This window comes from Acanthochromis polyacanthus, chromosome 9 (genome assembly GCF_021347895.1).
Source record: "Acanthochromis polyacanthus isolate Apoly-LR-REF ecotype Palm Island chromosome 9, KAUST_Apoly_ChrSc, whole genome shotgun sequence".
Taxonomy (NCBI): Eukaryota; Metazoa; Chordata; class Actinopteri; family Pomacentridae; genus Acanthochromis; species Acanthochromis polyacanthus.
The window spans coordinates 33,790,942-33,803,662 of NC_067121.1; the positions used below are offsets into that span (position 1 = coordinate 33,790,942).

At 41.4% G+C, this 12,721-nt stretch overlaps 1 protein-coding gene across 2 annotated transcripts; it reads left to right on the forward strand.

Annotated features, from left to right (window-relative positions):
- Positions 1–1,371: 1,371 nt before the first annotated feature.
- On the forward strand, positions 1,372–12,068 carry LOC110969473 (1-phosphatidylinositol 4,5-bisphosphate phosphodiesterase delta-1-like). 2 transcript variants are annotated; one of them, XM_022219555.2, is made up of 15 exons: positions 1,372–1,650; positions 3,760–3,918; positions 4,548–4,776; positions 4,881–5,010; positions 5,414–5,642; positions 5,772–5,973; positions 6,913–7,057; positions 7,152–7,304; positions 7,388–7,546; positions 7,639–7,792; positions 8,429–8,545; positions 8,664–8,842; positions 8,943–9,075; positions 11,038–11,187; positions 11,412–12,068. In XM_022219555.2, the coding sequence occupies exons 1-15, from the start codon at positions 1,617–1,619 to the stop codon at positions 11,501–11,503; spliced, it is 2,265 nt and encodes a 754-aa protein (XP_022075247.2). In that variant the 5' UTR covers positions 1,372–1,616; the 3' UTR covers positions 11,504–12,068. The 2 variants fall into 2 exon arrangements, with proteins under 2 accessions (XP_022075247.2, XP_022075246.2); XM_022219554.2 differs by lacking the exon at positions 1,372–1,650 and adding an exon at positions 3,215–3,423.
- Positions 12,069–12,721: the final 653 nt, after the last annotated feature.

Consider the following 12,721-nt stretch of genomic DNA (forward strand, 5'->3'; position numbering starts at 1 on the left):
CAGGGCCTGTTCTTGCTTGTTTGAGAGGCACAGACATGAATCAAAGGCAGACTTTCTCAACTAAGGATGTCTCCTACAGTTTCTCCTTACACAATTTGAAACTGAAGACAGCTTTCTTTTTCTGTTCTATGTTATTGTTGAGGTTAATTATTGGATTAATACTTTACTTGGTTGCTTCCTAGTTGCACTTTGCACATTTAGGCTTTTTTAGTGAATGATTCATACATGTTTTTTGTTCACTTTTAGGTGTATGAGATTATCTGCAGTGACTGTTTCTTGTGCATTTAAGAAAACATCCACACACACAGCACTGATGTAGATCTGCAGAAAACGCTGCACTCTGTTTTCCTGCCTGTTTTTATTTTATTTATTCATTCATTCATTCATTTAATCAAGGGCAGACAACATTAAAAACCTATAACTCCCACTCACCCACCCACACACAAACACACACAATGACACAACCCACAGACATTCAAACCTTATGGATGTCATAAGTGGGTACATTCTTGTTTTTCTTTCAGCCAATACTTAATTTTTGCTGTAAAAGTTTTAAAATCTGCTGTCCTATTAATGTCATTTGGTAATGTGCTCCAGATGTGACAGCCTTTGATTGAAAAGGCTGTCTGTCCAAATGTAGTTATGCGGTGAACTTATCCTGAACACCGTGGAGTTGTGTTTTTTTGGAAGTGGCCGGCCCTTGCCCGGAAGCTGTCCCCCCTGATGCTGCATTAAAGCTCACTCACCCTGATGCTGACAGTGCGCTGAGGGTAAGCCAGGCCTGAAAGGGAAGTGCTGAGAGCCACAAGAGCCCCAGCGCCCCAGTGATTGCACTGCTATTATCCTGCCAAGGCTAAGCTGCACATGAAAAGGAAAACTTCATTCATTATCACCAATATGCTCCAACTCTTTATCAACTATGTGGGCTGGCAGCTGCCCAGCTGAGCTATTCAGCCATGTAAACCATGATTACCTTGTTTTCCAAAGAGGGACAGGTGTCCACATAAAAATACAATCACCAAAGGCTTAAGCACAAGTTGATAATAGATATGAATATCCACCCTGCTCCTCAGGTGAACCTTCCCTCCCTGTTAATGTAGTTTTCTCTTAGTGTGGGATTGGCTGTGAGGCCCTGGGAGTGTTTTATATGAACAGAAAACAGGATTATGAAAGGCATGTGAGGGCTTTTTTCACTTTGGCTGCAGGTGCACAGAAGGTGACCAACTATTGCTAAGACGTGCATTAAATCTTGGGTTGGGAGATCAGTGTCAACCAATCCACTTGATGGCAAAGGCTGGTGGAAAGGTGTAACCTGCTCTGTTGTGACATCAGCAGCGCAGCTTGTCAAACCGGTGTTGAAGCCTGCGGCGCGCTGACACCAATCACACCGCCGGCAGAAACTCACCTCTGTCGCCTCGTTTGGTCGCCCTTCTCCTCACACCGAGACTCGAGCAGGCCCATCAAAACCCGAAAGTTTTGTTCCCCAGCAGCGCACATGGAAAGAAGGAACAGCTTTACATGAAACGGTGCATCAAGTGAAACCAGTAGAGAGAGAGAGAGAATAAAAGGAAAAACTGACTGCGTAAAAGGAGAAAGCCAATAAAAAGTCAGAGAAGATGGAAACCAATGGGCTCGAAAAGAAAACCAACGGTAGGTCACGTTTTGTTTGTGCAAGCAAAAGTGCGTTTTGGAGTTTATTTTTGGGGTGTTTCACTTTTAACAGCCCTCATGTTGAAATAACACTTGCGCAATGTGGCCTTGACTGTTATTTGTTGCTTTTAAACTCCAGGCATCTCATTTTTTCGGAAGAAATTGTGGATATTTTCGCCACTTGAACGAGCTAATGTTCGATAACTATCACCTGCACAAGTTTTACACTGCTGTGCCAAAAGGTGTGGCTCCTTTCATCCAGCGGGGTTTCACCTTGCTGCAAACAAACCACAGCAGCTTCAAGTTAACATGAAAAACAGCCCCAGTGCTGCTCATACTGGGATCAGGAGGTGTTTAATAGTCCTGCATTTTTCTTTTCTCACCCGGTTAGAGTGTTTGTTGACTTGTTGCCTCAGACCTGTGAGCTTTTATAAAATAATGAGAAGGCCTGGTAGTGTTGAGTGAAATCACAGCGTCCTGCAGTACCGCGGTGTCACCACTAGATGGAACCCGTAAGTCAACACAGCGCTGCAGGCTCTCGTGTTAAATCTACAGCTGCTCAATAAAGGTTTGGCTACAATTGAAACATCTGTTGTATTCTGCATGGTACATGTCTTGTACTATGATTCTGTGGCTGGTTAACATTATATTACCTACATTTGACTTAGCCAGCAGCCAAAAAATCTATCTGTTGTGTGTGTGTGTGTGTGTGTGTGTGTGTGTGTGTGTGTGTGTGTGTGTGTGTGTGTGTGTGTGTGTGTGTGTGTGTGTGTGTGTGTGTGTGTGTGTGTGTGTGTGTATTATACTGATTTAAATATGGTAAAAAATATAATATTATACTGTAACACAGTGAAAGTTTACAACATTGTAAAAGAATGCATTACCATTCATAAAAATTCGTTTTAGCTTGTTTGTTCCAAGTCAACATGAACATGTAAATTAGTGTCTTTTTATTTGTTGCAAAATCACTAGATATCCGTTATGAAACCAAACAGGGGAAATCTGTAAAATATTATTTTTTAAATATTTTTTAAAAAAGTTAAATAATTATTTCTTTTTTATTATTTTTCAATTCTTGATATACATCGCTTTTCTTTCAAATATCTGTAAAATAACAATATTTTTACTGATTCAAATACAGTAAAAAAGACATGATTTTACAGTCAAACATTATAAAAGAATGAATTACTATTTATTAATATAATGAATTTTGATGTGGACATTATTTACAGTTTTTGCCAGTTTTTGAACAGTCAACATGTAAATTAATGCTTCTTTCTGTGATTTCACAAGATATTAAATGTAATTTAACAAAACATCAAAAAATCTGCAAAATATCAGTAAATTTACTAAAGAAAACTACTGGTTAAAACAAAAGTAAAAAAAGTTTTAAAAAAAGGAAGTGTATGAGCTACTGGGAACTGTAGGAAGTGCTGACTTCCTACAATTTGGTCTCTGTAATGACTTTAATATCCAAACCGAACAAACCAGAAGTCTTGGTCCTCCTCCTCTAGTCGTAGTAACTGCAGTGGTTGTCAGACTGTCAGCTGACCGTCTAAAGGGAGTCCTGACAGAGACAGAAAGTGAACTTTGAATGGGGTTAGTACACGCCCTTCACTTACTGCCCGGTCACAACGCCTTGTGAACACAGCTCAGTAGCACTTGAGAGCACCATGTCATGCTTACGAAGAGAGCCTGAACTCAGCAAATCTCAGGAATTACTCCGCGATGCCAGCCGCAAGAAGACGATACAAAAGAATGTGAAGCTCCTAGGTAGGCGGCACTGCACTTATTTGAACAAAATCTTGAAGCTGAGGGACCCAGAGTTGTGCAGGGTCAGACAGGCGTGGGTCTCAACTTGTGTATTGCTGTCAAATGGCACGATGAAGGGCTTTTAATCACTCTGCCTTCATTTCTTGCTTGACTTTGAGCTTTTCATGCATGTTTCTGATGAGATACATGTGGGTTTAAGAGGAGGGAATAGAGCAAAGTTGCAGGTTTGAATTATCTGACATATGTGCCGTGCAAAATGGATTCCAGCCGTGTCGTTTTGTGGAAAGTCATGAGTGCTCACGGAGTTGGATTTTTCTCTACGTTCTGTTTTCTCAGGTTTGGAGGGAGATTCGGACCTCCAGTTCCTCCTGCAGGGGGGAGACCTCCTGAAAGTCCGCTCCTCATCATGGAAGAAGACTCGATTCTTCAGACTGCAGGAAGACTGCAAGACCATGTGGCGCGAATCCAAGAAAACCTTCAAGTCAAAGCAAACCTGTGAGTGCCATCCCAGCACCCCCCCCCCCCCTGAATGTGTGTGAGAAAAGCACAAAGTCACACACACACACACACACCTGTCTGGTCAAATTTTCTTTACTTTTTAGTTCTTATTAATTAGCAACATCGAACACATTTGTGCCTCCATTGCTGACACACCTATGATATCGTGTTTGATATCTTTTCTCAGGACAGACAGATCCTTCTCTTCATGGATTATAAAAGTGATGGTGGAGCTGTAAAAGATTATATCTGTCTGAAGGTCCTTTTGTGTAATCATACGCAGCTGCCTGTGATAGCAGTGATATGTTTTGTGGGTGTGTCTGTCATGATAGTGATTATTTTATAGTGGGATTACCATCCATAAAGTGTTCTCATGCAGTTACAGGCTGATAACTGCAGTACGGTGACGTATTTGCTAACACACCCCTTAACCTGCATCCAGCATCCTAATGGTGACTTCAGACTCAATAACAGGAAGTGGAAGCAGCAGGTTGTGTGTACCAAGCAGTGATGCCTGAAGATAGCAGACACGTAAAGCAGAACTTTACATTTGTAGGTAGAATACTGCTCGTAATGTCCATTAGTAATGTGATGTATAACTTACACGGCGTTGTTCCTGTCCTCAGTTTCACTTGACGAGATCGCAGAGGTGTTGATGGGCCGACAGTCAGAGGGTTTGAAGAAGAACACGGAGGAGCAGGTGGAGAGTCGCTGCTTCTCCATCATGTTCAAAGGCCGCCGCAAGAACCTGGACCTCATCGCCAGCTCAGAGGAGGAGGCCAAGCAGTGGGTGAAAAGTCTGCAGAAAGTGGTCTCCAACATCAACAACCTCAACCGCCAGCAGACCACAGAGCAGTATCCTTACATATGACAGTGACGTCTACCGTAAGTAAATACGATGAGTCACAACCATTCATTCTACATCATTATAAATGCTCCTTACATTATGAACTTCACAGCTGGATCTTCAGCTGCCTGAGGAAAGCAGACAAGAACAAGGACGATAAGTTGAGTGAGTCAGAGGTCAAGAACTTCCTGCGTCTGATCAACATCGAAGTGGATGATGACTATGCAGAAATGCTGTTCAAGGTGATGCCATCAGAGCTTCCCAATGGCTCCTAATAAGAAATGTAGAAGGATGACTGATACAATGATTCAAGTTTCACATTTTTTAAAAGAAAAAAAAGTTTAAAGAATTGTCACTGAAGCTGTGGTGATTTATTGTTATAAGAAAGCTTCTAGAGGAATTGGTGTTTATGTGATGTTGGATTGAAATGATGATTTCCCATTTGGGTATACCTCATAGGCAAAAATTCCAGAAAAAAGCAATAACTGACAAAAACATCTGTGCATGAAAGTCAATATTTCGTGCTGTTTTGTTTCATACATGGGCAGGTTTTGGTAGTTTACATATAAAGATACCTTCATGATTCGAACTGTGTTGTGGTTTTTAGCATGGAATTAACCTTCATGTTACATCCTCACATTACAGAAATGTGACAAATCCAAAAGCGGATACCTGGCAGGAGAAGAGATCGAACATTTCTACGACCTGTTGACCCATCGGGAGGAAATTGACGTGATCTACGGGGAGTACGCTAAAACCACCGGCTTCATGAGTCCTCAAAACCTGGTGGACTTCCTGATGAAAGAGCAGAGAATGAAAGCTACGCTGGCTGATGCACACAAAATCATCGAGAAGTACGAGCCAGATGAACATGGTTAGTACCTCTTACTGAAGTCTTTGCTCCTTAGTCGGGTGGTGCTGTTCTTAGTCCTTTTCTTTTAAACATTTTAGATTTTTAGTGTTTCAGAATGACCCATCATCTGCTTTGTCTCTTTGCTGTCAGCCAAGGAGAAGAAGCTCCTGTCCAAAGACGGCTTCCTCATGTATTTGCATCATCCAGAGGCCATGATTCTGAATCCAGAGCACAGTGAGGTTTACCAGGACATGAGCCAGCCCCTCAACCACTACTTCATCTCCTCCTCGCACAACACCTACCTCATGGAGGATCAGCTCAAAGGGCCCAGCAGCACAGAGGCTTACGTCAGGTGACGGTTCTCATCCAGCCTTCAGGAATTTCTCCTTGAATTGTTTCAGTTGTTGCAGCTGTGACACACTGATAAAATCTCTGCAGTCTGCAGATATTTATCTAGTTTTTGGTCTTCGGTTATTTCTCTGCCCCAGTCGTAGGAGGCTGGAGAATTTAGAAAAGGGCATGTTTTTTCAAAGTGTGCAAACCTCTGCATCACCAAAACCAGAAGACAAAAGCATAAAGTGGTGATGTAGAAATCAGCATGCTGGGAGACATGGAAGTACTTCTAATTACTGTAATTAGAGCTGTAGCAATTAAGCGACAAGTTGTCAACTATTTTGATAACTGATTAATTGGCTTGGGTCATTTTTTACAAGTAAAAGTTAAAATTCTCTTATTCCAGCATTTAAACATTGAACATTTTAAGATTTTGTCACTTATTAATGACGGTAAACTGAATATTATTGTCATCTTGGGCTTGAGGAAGCACTGCTCGACATTTTTTAACCATTTTCTAATGTTTTATAGATCAAGCAACTCATCAGTTATTCAAGAAGATAACTGAAGAATTATTGAATAGCCATTAGTTGCAGCCTTATTTGTACAGGAAGGACACATGCATTACACTGTAATGCAGTTGAATAGAAAGTAAAACAGAGTTTAAGCCAAGTCTGTGGGAAAAGTTTGGGGAACAATATTGCTACACTTTCTTGTTAAGGTAAGATCATCAATGAGTGGGTTTTATATTGTTTACACTGATTCAATGTCCAGTAATCTGTCAAGTCTTGATGCACTGAGGCAAACTGATCACATGAGCTTGATGTTTACCGAAACAGATTGAATTGTATCATAACTATCTTTACCTCAGTGCCTACAGTTTTATGCCTCAGGCCTTTCTGGCTGCTGTCTGTTAGTTCAAATGAGTTCAGTCACTAATGCTGGTTGTGACTCTCAGGGCTCTGCTGAAAGGCTGCCGCTGTGTGGAGCTGGACTGCTGGGACGGATCAGAAGGCGAGCCGTTGATCTACCACGGCTACACGCTCACCTCCAAGATTCTCTTCAAAGATGTGATCGAAGCCATCAAGGAATACGCATTTAAGGTGTGTTCAGCAGCAGAACATCCACTAATATGTAGCATAACGTTGAACAGCTTTCAGTAACCGTCTCCTGCATGTTTTCCTTTGCTGTCCTCAGACATCCGACTACCCAGTCATCCTCTCCTTGGAGAACCACTGCTGTGTGGAGCAGCAGGCAGTCATGGCCCATCACATGAGCTCCATCCTGGGCAGCGCACTCGTCACCTCTCCCCTGGGCGACGGCATGCCCACAAACTTCCCATCTCCTGAGGTTGGTATCCACCCAGCTGGTTCCATCAGCAAGCTTAAAAAGACATCAGTCCTACAGCGTTGTGTTTATTCATCTACCTCCAGGAGCTGAAGGGGAAGTTCCTGATTAAAGGGAAGCGACTAAACAAACTGGAGGCCTGCTTTGCTTCTGAGACGGCAGCAGGCGAAGACACAGACGTGACAGAGGAGGAGGAGTCCAATGATGAAGATGAGGCTGAGGCTGAGCAAAAAGAGAAGAAAAAGGTACGTGAGACAATGCGAAAGAATCAGTTAATTCACACTTTGGCAGGCATGTCATTTTTATTCACCTTTGCATTCGATTTAACATGTAAAAGAAAAAGCTGAAACTGGCCAAAGAGCTGTCCGACATGGTGATCTACTGTAAGAGCGTCCACTTCCACGGCTTCGACGACGCCAGAAAAAACCTGAGCTTCTACGAGATGTCGTCCTTCAAAGAGGCTAAGGCCGTGACGTTGGCAGAAGAGTCAGGTGAGAAGTTCTTACAGTGTCTGTATAAATGAGGCATAACATTCAAAGTTTACTTGTATAGCTCTTTACAACAGCCCAAAGAGTGACCAAAGTGTTTCATAGTGAAAAACAAGAGAATAACTTAAAACAATACAGTAGCTTAAAACAGGACAAACAATCACACTCGCACTCACACCTACGGGCAAATATAGAAAAATCAATTAACCTCAGCACATTTTTGAACTGTAGGAGGAAGCCAGAGTACCCGAAGAGAACTGTGCAGCCCGTAAAATATGCAATAAAATAATAAAATACACAGCAATAAAGCAGCACTAAAATATACCTTCAAAAGAAATGAAAGCAGTAAAATGCCACCATGCCGCTAGGTATGAAAGGCCATATTAAACGGGAAGGTTTTGAGTTATGATTTAAAAAGACCAAGGTCAGTGATGGTGCCCATGTCGGTGGGGGAGCTTCTTCCAGAGCATACAGAGAACGCCCGGTCACCCCAATGTTTGTATTTAGATCTAGGTACTCCAAGCAGCTGCTAATTGGATGACCTCAGAGCTCTTTTCTGGTCCTTTAAAGTTAAAGATAATGTATAAATTATGTATGTGCAGGTGCACAATCAATAACTCGTCCTATGTTTTTTTGCAGCGAACGCCTACGTGCACCACAATGTGGAAAAACTGAGCCGCATCTATCCAGCAGGCAAAAGGACCGACTCCTCAAACTACAACCCAGTGCCCCTGTGGAATGCCGGCTGTCAAATTGGTACATAAGGAGGAACCAGTATATGATATAGTAATCATTAAATGCATCTGATGTCTAACTAACAGACACAGATGCTTGTTTTTACTTCATCACATTCCCTGCATTGATTCCTTTTCAGTGGCCTTAAACTTCCAGACGACCTGCAACGACATGGATGTGAATCAGGGCAGATTCCTGGTTAACGGGAAGAGCGGCTACATCCTGAAACCGGCCTTCATGAGGGACGTAACCACGGAGTTTGACCCCATCACCCTGACTCGAGGAGACTGGCTGAAGCACAAGACGTTACATATCATGGTGAGGTTTTCACTGGAAAGACAAACAGGGAGGGGATTATTCCCAAGTGTTTGATGTAGAGTCTCACTGAAAGTCATGATCCGTCTTCATCTGTCACCAGGTCATATCGGGCCAGCAGCTCCCCAAAGTGAACAAGAAGAAATCCTCCATAGTGGATCCGCTGGTTAAAGTGGAAGTCCACGGAGTGCCGGCGGATGTTGCTGAGAAAGAGACCCGTCCTGTTGATAACAACGGTACCTTTTGTTTCAACACTGTGTGTCACTTTTGTACTTCTAGAAGGGGTCTTCTAATTGCCTTTAGGTTATCAGCCAAACATAGACAATGCAGCATAATTATTTTATTATCAGAGCTACAGAGAACTTTCCATTTGTCTAAAATCTAAATAGATATCAATTGGCTTAACTTCAGACAGGCGCACTATGAAGCAAGTTTGACATAGCCATTCTTTCTTTGCATTAGTCGGCTAAACGAATCTAAAATCTCAGTTAGAGATAATAGGTGGTTACCAACTTTGACCCAGATTTTCATTATTACTCTGTGCATGCTCACATTTAAAAAAAAAAAAAAAGGCAGTTTATACTTCAAACTTTATCACAAAATGAACCAGTTGCTGCCTACTTCAGTCAAGAAGAACATGTTATACCATAACTAACCCAAAAATTTACTCAGGCAAGAAGCACTTTTGCTACAAATAAGGTAAGAGAAGAATGCTGACAGAAAACTGTTAGCTATTAACTGTTACCTGCCGTTAATTATTAGTTAACTTGGTAGCAAAATGGGACCAACTACAAAAACATATTTGTGTATTTTCTGCATGGCTGTAGGTTCCCATGGCAACAAGACACATGCAGTTTGACAGTGTCATGACTAATGTACATGGAAGTGGTTAACAGATGTAGCATATTTCCACAGCTGAGAATCTGTATCACATCATAGAGAATCATCACGAGAAGAATTGTCAGAAACAGCTTTGACAGGTCATTTAACCATTAAACTGTGAACCAGACCGGGTCAGCAGTGCAGCATCAGTTACCATGGTGATCTGGCGGGTTTAGAGACCACCGGCTTTAGGCTCAACATATCCTCGAAATCTCACTACATAGTACACCACCCTGGATCAAACACTGCAAATGAGTGCAGAATGATTTGACATGTCTTACTTTAACATGTAAAACCCACAGGTGTCGAGTGTAAATTGCCCTCTTGCAGTAATTCCAATGCATGCCGGGAAAAGTGAGATGAAGATCAGACAGGTTTAAAAACCACTAAATCACTCCTGGAATGTGTTTAACATCAGAAATTAAAGGTCCCATATGGTGAACAGAAGATCAAATGGATTCCTTTTATTTTTCATGTTACCAAAACAATCAGAAAATCTTTACAGTTAGAGCCTAGTGCGGCTAATGTGGCTAATGGTAACGACACGTACAAGTCAGAGCTCTGCGGAAACTGTAAAGCTGAGGGACATTCAGAGGTGGTGGAAGCTCACAGACCAAAGTGAAACCAATAAGCAAGGACTTGTTTCACTACAACCTAAACTCAGCTGGTGTTTACATTTGTTTCCTTCTCTCCTGTGCTCTGTGCACTTTATTTTAACACAGTGGAATTCCCTATAAAGCTGTTATCATTTACACGTTTCCTGTTTCTGTTGTCAGATGACGTTATGTGAAAGTGTGACTAAAATGCAGCCTTAGAAGACAACATGATTACCAGTAGTCACTTCAGAGCCCCTAAACCACAGATTTTATCACCATATGCATGAGTTAAAAACTGTGTCTGGGTTTTAAATTTTGTGATATTTCCATGTAAAATGACCACTCAGAGAGAAAGTTAGAAGCAATAGAAAGTCCTGGTCCCACGCATTCATTCATTGATTCAATGATTTGGTTCAAACACAGATGCAGAGAGAGTTTTCTTCCTGAAGTGTGCATGAAAGGCAGCATCTCAACTGCATTTAGAGCTACAGACACTGAAACAGCCCGATTAATACACGTTTAAAACCAGGAGTTATACAGTTATAGCTAAATGAACCGTTGTGCAGTATTTTGAGCTTCAGATTTAAAAAGACACATTCTGGTGACATGTAAGATTTAAATTAATCTGTTGAAACAGGGTACAATGTGGGACCTTCAATGACGCTTAATACTGGCGATACATGAAGCCACTGACACCATGTTTCTACTTTTCTGTTTCAGGTTTCAACCCTGAGTGGAACGAGAACTTCCAGTTTGACGTCTATGTGCCAGAGCTTGCGCTCGTCCGCTTTGTGGTTGAAGACCACGACTCCACGTCTGATAATGAGTTTGTTGGACAGTACACGATTCCCTTCGCCAGCTTACAATTGGGTGAGTTCGTCAGCTGGCCGTGGATATTTGCTGAATTTGTCACTGCAGCCCAATGATGTAAAAACCACTGATAGTCCTTTATTGTCACACTTTATAAATGAACAGACAGGAACTTTCTCTTCTCTGGTGCTGCATAGAGAACTCAATTCACACGCTGCACAAAGAGTTCTTCGTTTTCTCCCTTTTCTGATGACTGACTGCCACCGCTTTGTGTTCCCACGCAGGATACAGACACGTTCCTCTGCTCAATAAGAACGGAGACCTGCTGCCCTCAGCTGGGCTCTTTGTACACGTCATGATCATGGATGCTGAGTAAGACGTCGTCACCGACTGCATGTTCCTCTGCAGGTCCTCTTTTACGCGGCCATGTTTTAGCTGTTTTTATTTTGCTTCATAGTTTTAGTTCATGATTAACTTATTGGCTTAATGTCAGTAGTTTGAAAAGCTACTCTAAAAGTCAGCCCACACTCTTCTCATCTAGAGATTAATTAAATTCAGAGGTGGGTTCATGCATGCAAACACTGTACATAGACTCTCTAAGTTTGCTCCATATCAATCACATTACAGGGACATTATACAAACTGTCTAAACCGATTTGTTGCATATAAGTTCATCATGTTCAGTTTGAAATGGCATTAATTTTTACATTTTATTTTTTAAGAGAGCTTCTCTCCTTAATTCCTAGTCAGTTTAATGTATTGTCTGTTTAAATCTTTTATTCAAATGACCATTTTATGAAATTCAGAGAAACATAAGCCAATATAGAAACTATATGCTTTTCCATAAATAATTTTAGACATCACGCATGATTTTTTTCCCCATGTAACAACATCTTTACCTTTTTGTAAATCAAGATAAAGACAATAAGTGTTAAACACAAACACCTGTCTCAGCCTTTTTGTCTGCACTTTGGATAAATATTGCATCTGTTGTCATGTTTGAACATTATCGAAATTTAGCAGAAAATCTGATGTGTGAACTGGAGAGCCACACAAACACCCCTAATGTCAGCACTCCTCTAGAAGCCTCGCGCCACAAATTTATGGATGTGAATGTCTCTTTTGAATAGATGAGTCAAAACAGACATAATTTAAAGCGACATCAAATTATCAACATGCAAGAACACAAATGCAACATCCAACACACAATGGAGTAAAAACTAGTGAGGGTTAGTTGTTTAGAATCCATGAGATTCATACAGCTGGATGCAGACATGCCGCCTATGTACATGAGCAAAGAAGCAGAGCCTGGTGGTGCTGAATCCACATGTTTGCTGCTTTCTCTTATAAGCTGCTGCTGCACAAAACCATCCAATACAAAAATGTGCAAAAAAATTCTCTGAATTTACCCTAAACTCAGAAAATGTGCAGGTATTCAAAAGGCTTTTGATTATGAATGCTCTTTGTTGCTGGTTAGCTGGAATAGTGTTGTGTGGATCAATCTAAGGAACTTTACCATTTACAGAGCCAGGGCCATGTGTTTTTGTGTATTTTCCCCCTTAAGCTCAGTTTAATTTAACATAATTCATATTTAC

Coding starts and splice junctions, on each gene's coding strand:
- LOC110969473 (XM_022219554.2), top strand. CDS start 3,324: ATGTCATGCTTACGAAGAGAGCCTGAACTCAGCAAATCTCAGGAATTA. Junction 7,058..7,151: donor TCAAGGAATACGCATTTAAG/GTGTGTTCAGCA, acceptor TGCTGTCCTCAG/ACATCCGACTACCCAGTCAT. Junction 11,188..11,411: donor CTTCGCCAGCTTACAATTGG/GTGAGTTCGTCA, acceptor GTTCCCACGCAG/GATACAGACACGTTCCTCTG.